Here is a 2737-nt window from a genome sequence, read left to right as displayed (position 1 = left end):
GACGCTCATTTATTTAAATCAGGGGGAGATGGGTTTGTTTCCCGAAGTTGTATAGTAATGCTTTTTCATTAAGCGGAATCCATAAGAGAATCGAATCGTTTCACAGAATAGATAAGGGGATCAGAATCCTGAAAATCTTACAAATTCCCAGCCCTAAGCAGGTCAGATCATTTCAAAAAGTACCACACCAGTAATCAGTCAATAATTTGATCAGCCAATCTCTGCAATAGAGAAAGCTGAATACCTAGCGAATAATAACCCGATCAAAACTATAAGCAAATTTGAAAACATGTCAACTAAAATTGTGATCAAAGTTCAATGCTTTTGATTTGGGCTAGGATTAGATAATACCTGGAAAAACTAGACCAATTTTTTTTTAAATGCATTCTCTAATTCGAGGGTCTTCAACAGGGGGTCCGCGACCCCTAGGGGTCCACGGAGGTACTGCATGGGGGTCTCGAAGGTTTTGATTGATTACACTTTTTTTATATTCCCCTAATTGAAATATCTTTAAATCCACATTAGCATGAATTCAACAGACTGTAGTAAACAGATAAATGGAGGCAGATGTCTTTAAGTCATCAACGCACACATTCAGAGACACACAGGAGCTCTTTGGAGCTGGGCACCATTTCATTCACAACACCTGTCCCATCAACCAGGAATCAGAATCAGAAATACTTTAATAATCCCAGGGCTAGGTTACTTTCGTTACATTACTCCATCTGTAATAGAGTATCTATAAGACCAGTTTGATATAACACAATTTCATAAAATATATATAATTAGGGGGGTCCCTGCTCCATCTCACCATCAGTTTGGGGGTCCTTGGCCTGGAAAACGTTGAAGACCCCTGCTCTAATTAGCATCATGTAGTATTGCTTACACATTTCTTCAGTTTATACAGGTCATGTGAAGAATGTATAATTATATAAAAATTAGGGAAATAATCACTAACGCTAATGTAGAAAAGGACATTTCTGAGATTTATAGTAGCTTGGTTTGGTGAAATGATGACTAGAAGTAGGTTGCCAGACTAACCTCTTCCACAAAGCAGCAGATCTGAACGGGTCTGGGCCCCCAATCTGCTTTTAGCGGGATCCAACTCAGATTCTCTCCTGAACCTCGGGTGGAACAGCGGCATGCACAGGAAGTCAAACCTGCACACAGGAGGAGGGAAAGCATCTTAAATCACACCGATAGGTTTAAAATACAAACCTGGAAAAACATCGAAACACATTTCCAATAAGCTTTAACCGTATGAAGAAATATAAAAGTGAACACCGCCCCCCCATTGCTGTTTTTTAACACTTCAGTCCAACATCAAGCATCGTTATGATTGGGGCACGTGCTGTAAACTCGCCGGCTAGCTTAGCCAGCATCACGCTCTGACACAAAAACCAACAAGCGCAAACTGCCGTAATACATCTAAAAACTCACACACAGAGAAAAACACTTTCCTTACCCGAGTTTAGCAACTGCGGCTAAAGTGTCAGCAATCTCTGGCACACAATTCAAATCTCTCCCGCAGGACACTCTGCTCCCTGTACTGGCGGACGCCATGGCTTCAGTCTCTCTCTGTCCAACCGTGCAAGGATACCTGCTAACTTTCGAGGAAACTGGCGCCATTTTGGACCCAAAAGGACTTCTGGCAGGCTTTACGGGAGGCGGAAGTTGGAGCCAAAATGGCTTCCCACGGACTCCAGTTTCATATCTCGTAAATTATCGCGTTAGCAGTTGATAATTCCAGTTTTAAGGACTTTCGCTTTCGTCTTTTTCCCGTATTCGGTAAAATAAGTGAACTAATGTGTGAGTAATTAATTTAGACACGTGATTTTTTTAAAAAAAGGAAAACATATAGCGTTCAGAAATGTCCCTTTTTTCACATTGTCTTTTTCATTTTTGCATTACAACATAAAATAGTAATTTACCATTCTGCATGAGATCCTTCCTGCCCCACACTGCAAGTAAAAAGAGTTATAACAATGCCTTATTCCATACTATTCTATTTAGAACCAATAAAGTGTTATTAAATTGGATAAATAATCAAATGATTGTTTATTGCAGTGAAGAAAGAGATGAAACAACAACAAAAAAAGCTTCTGACATTATATATATATATATATATATATATATTTGAATGTATATGTGTGTATGTGTGTGTGTGTACCTCTTTTGCTATCAGAGTGAGGACCATTTTTCCAATTTTGTCATCAAATTGAGGACCAGTTGTTGCAAAGTGAGGACATTTTGCTGGTCAAGTTTAGGGCGAAGGTGTCAATTGGGTTAGATTTAGGGTTAGGGTGAGGAAGGCATTGTAACGGTTAGGTTTAGGGTTAGTTTTAGGGTTAGGGCATAGAAAGGGTTAAAAATGTCTGAAAATCAATGGAAGGAAATGAATGGGAGGCAACACATGGTCATCACTACAAATAGCAGAAGGAGTAGGTGTGTGTGTGTGAATAGAATAGAATAGAATAGAATAGAATAGAATAGAATAGAATAGAATAGAATAGAATAGAATAGAATAGAATAGAAAATCACTTTATTGTCCCACAATGGGGAAATGTTGGTGTACAGCTTTTAGAAAAAATGGTCACACAAATGTGGACCTTACAAAAGTATATAAGAATAACATAATAGTGAAGAGTTAAAGAATACACTCTATCTATCTATCTATCTATCTATCTATCTATCTATCTATCTATCTATCTATCTATCTATCTATCTATCTATCTAT

At 38.2% G+C, this 2737-nt stretch overlaps 1 protein-coding gene across 1 annotated transcript in view; it reads right to left on the bottom strand.

The window, feature by feature from the left end:
- Window positions 1-1629, bottom strand: part of prmt5 (protein arginine methyltransferase 5) — a 10091-nt gene extending 8462 nt beyond the window's left edge. Inside the window, exons 1-2 of the mRNA XM_015379432.1 lie at window positions 1466-1629; window positions 1042-1160 (exon numbers count right to left, since the gene is read on the bottom strand). Of these exons, the coding sequence (XP_015234918.1) occupies window positions 1042-1160; window positions 1466-1629 (283 nt within the window). The remainder of the gene's footprint in view (window positions 1-1041; window positions 1161-1465) is intronic.
- Window positions 1630-2737: the final 1108 nt, after the last annotated feature.

This window comes from Cyprinodon variegatus, unplaced genomic scaffold (genome assembly GCF_000732505.1).
Source record: "Cyprinodon variegatus isolate N-32 unplaced genomic scaffold, C_variegatus-1.0 Scaffold192, whole genome shotgun sequence".
Taxonomy (NCBI): domain Eukaryota; kingdom Metazoa; phylum Chordata; class Actinopteri; order Cyprinodontiformes; family Cyprinodontidae; genus Cyprinodon; species Cyprinodon variegatus.
This window is presented reverse-complemented; position numbering and strand designations above follow the sequence as displayed.